The 1,300-nt window shown below is 42.4% G+C and overlaps 1 protein-coding gene across 1 annotated transcript in view; it reads left to right on the forward strand.

Annotated features, from left to right (window-relative positions):
* cntrl (centriolin) overlaps positions 1 to 1,300 on the forward strand; it is a 54,627-nt gene that overhangs the window by 25,664 nt on the left and 27,663 nt on the right. Inside the window, 2 exon segments of the mRNA XM_032516759.1 lie at positions 27 to 110; positions 204 to 394. Coding sequence (XP_032372650.1) covers positions 27 to 110; positions 204 to 394 — 275 coding nt within the window.

A 1,300-nucleotide genomic window follows, 5' to 3' on the forward strand; every position in this document is an offset into this window, starting at 1 on the left:
GTGTGTGTGTGTGTGTGTGTTTGTAGCTAGAGTGTGATGCTGTAGACAAAGAGAAACATACCAGAGAGATCAGAGAGTCTCAGCTACAGTCAACCATCGAGACACTGCATGTCAGTACAGGCGCACACACACACACACACAAAGGTTCACAAACATTACTTAAGTGTTTTAACCGGTTAGTCTGTCTGTGTATCTGTTTCCAGGATGAGAAATTATCTTTACAGCAAGTAGTCGAGAGACTTCAGGTCCAACGAGACCAGACCAAAGCCCGCTTACACCAGACGAGAAGCCAGTATAAAGACACTAGGACCCAAATAGACCAGACAAGAATTCAGCTAGATCAGATTACAGCTACCATGTTGGAGGTTCAGAGTGGACCAGAGGACAAGTACAGGTACCAGTACTCATGTACAAAAGGCCGTTTGTGGGTAGTGATTGTTGGAGTGTATGTCGAAGGGTGTCGCGAACCTGTGCTTCGTACCGTGAGCTGGTATGTGTGCCACACGGAGAAAGAGGAGAGAAAGAAAAAAAGGAGACGGTCGCTGCTCGGAGGATGACGAGCCGGTTTAGATTCTGTGTGCGTCTTCGAGATAGGGCTGCACAATTACTCAAATTTTAATCACAATCACTATTTTGGCTTCCCATGATCAAATTTGCTTGTCGAGCGATATTTTAAATGCGTCATCATTGATCCCGCTACCTCCATAAACAAAGTTTATGAGATAAAATATTTGCAGTGGAAACAGCAGCAGGAGAAGTTTTGTATATACTTATTTTTAAATGCATACTATCTGCAGAACAAATGGTCTTCACCAGACTGACTGACAAACTTTATTTGAGGTCTGTGGTATCCAGTGTCAGTAGCGGTCTATTAATAGCAGCGTAACCGCACTGAAGACACTATATGTGTACAGTAGGGCTCAAAAGTTTGGGCACCCCAGGTAAAAATTTGTATTGAATGGAAAAATCACCAAAAGCCAGATGACAGATTAGACATTTGTAGAATATGGCACAAAAAGTTAGATTTCATTTCCATCATTTACACTTTTGAAATAACAGAAAACAAAAAAATGGCATCTGCAAAAGTTTGGGCATCCTGCAGAGTTTATAGCATGCACCGTCCCCTTTGGAAAGCTGAGACCTGACAGCATCATGGATTGTTCTCAATCATCATCTGGAAAGACCAGGTGATGTCAATCTTAAGGTTTTAAATGCCCAGACTCATCTGACCTTCCCCCAACAATCAGCACCATGGGTTCTTCTAAGCAATTCAGAAAACTGAAACTGAAAATAGTTGACG

This window comes from Etheostoma spectabile, chromosome 5 (assembly GCF_008692095.1).
Source record: "Etheostoma spectabile isolate EspeVRDwgs_2016 chromosome 5, UIUC_Espe_1.0, whole genome shotgun sequence".
Classification (NCBI taxonomy): Eukaryota; Metazoa; Chordata; class Actinopteri; order Perciformes; family Percidae; genus Etheostoma; species Etheostoma spectabile.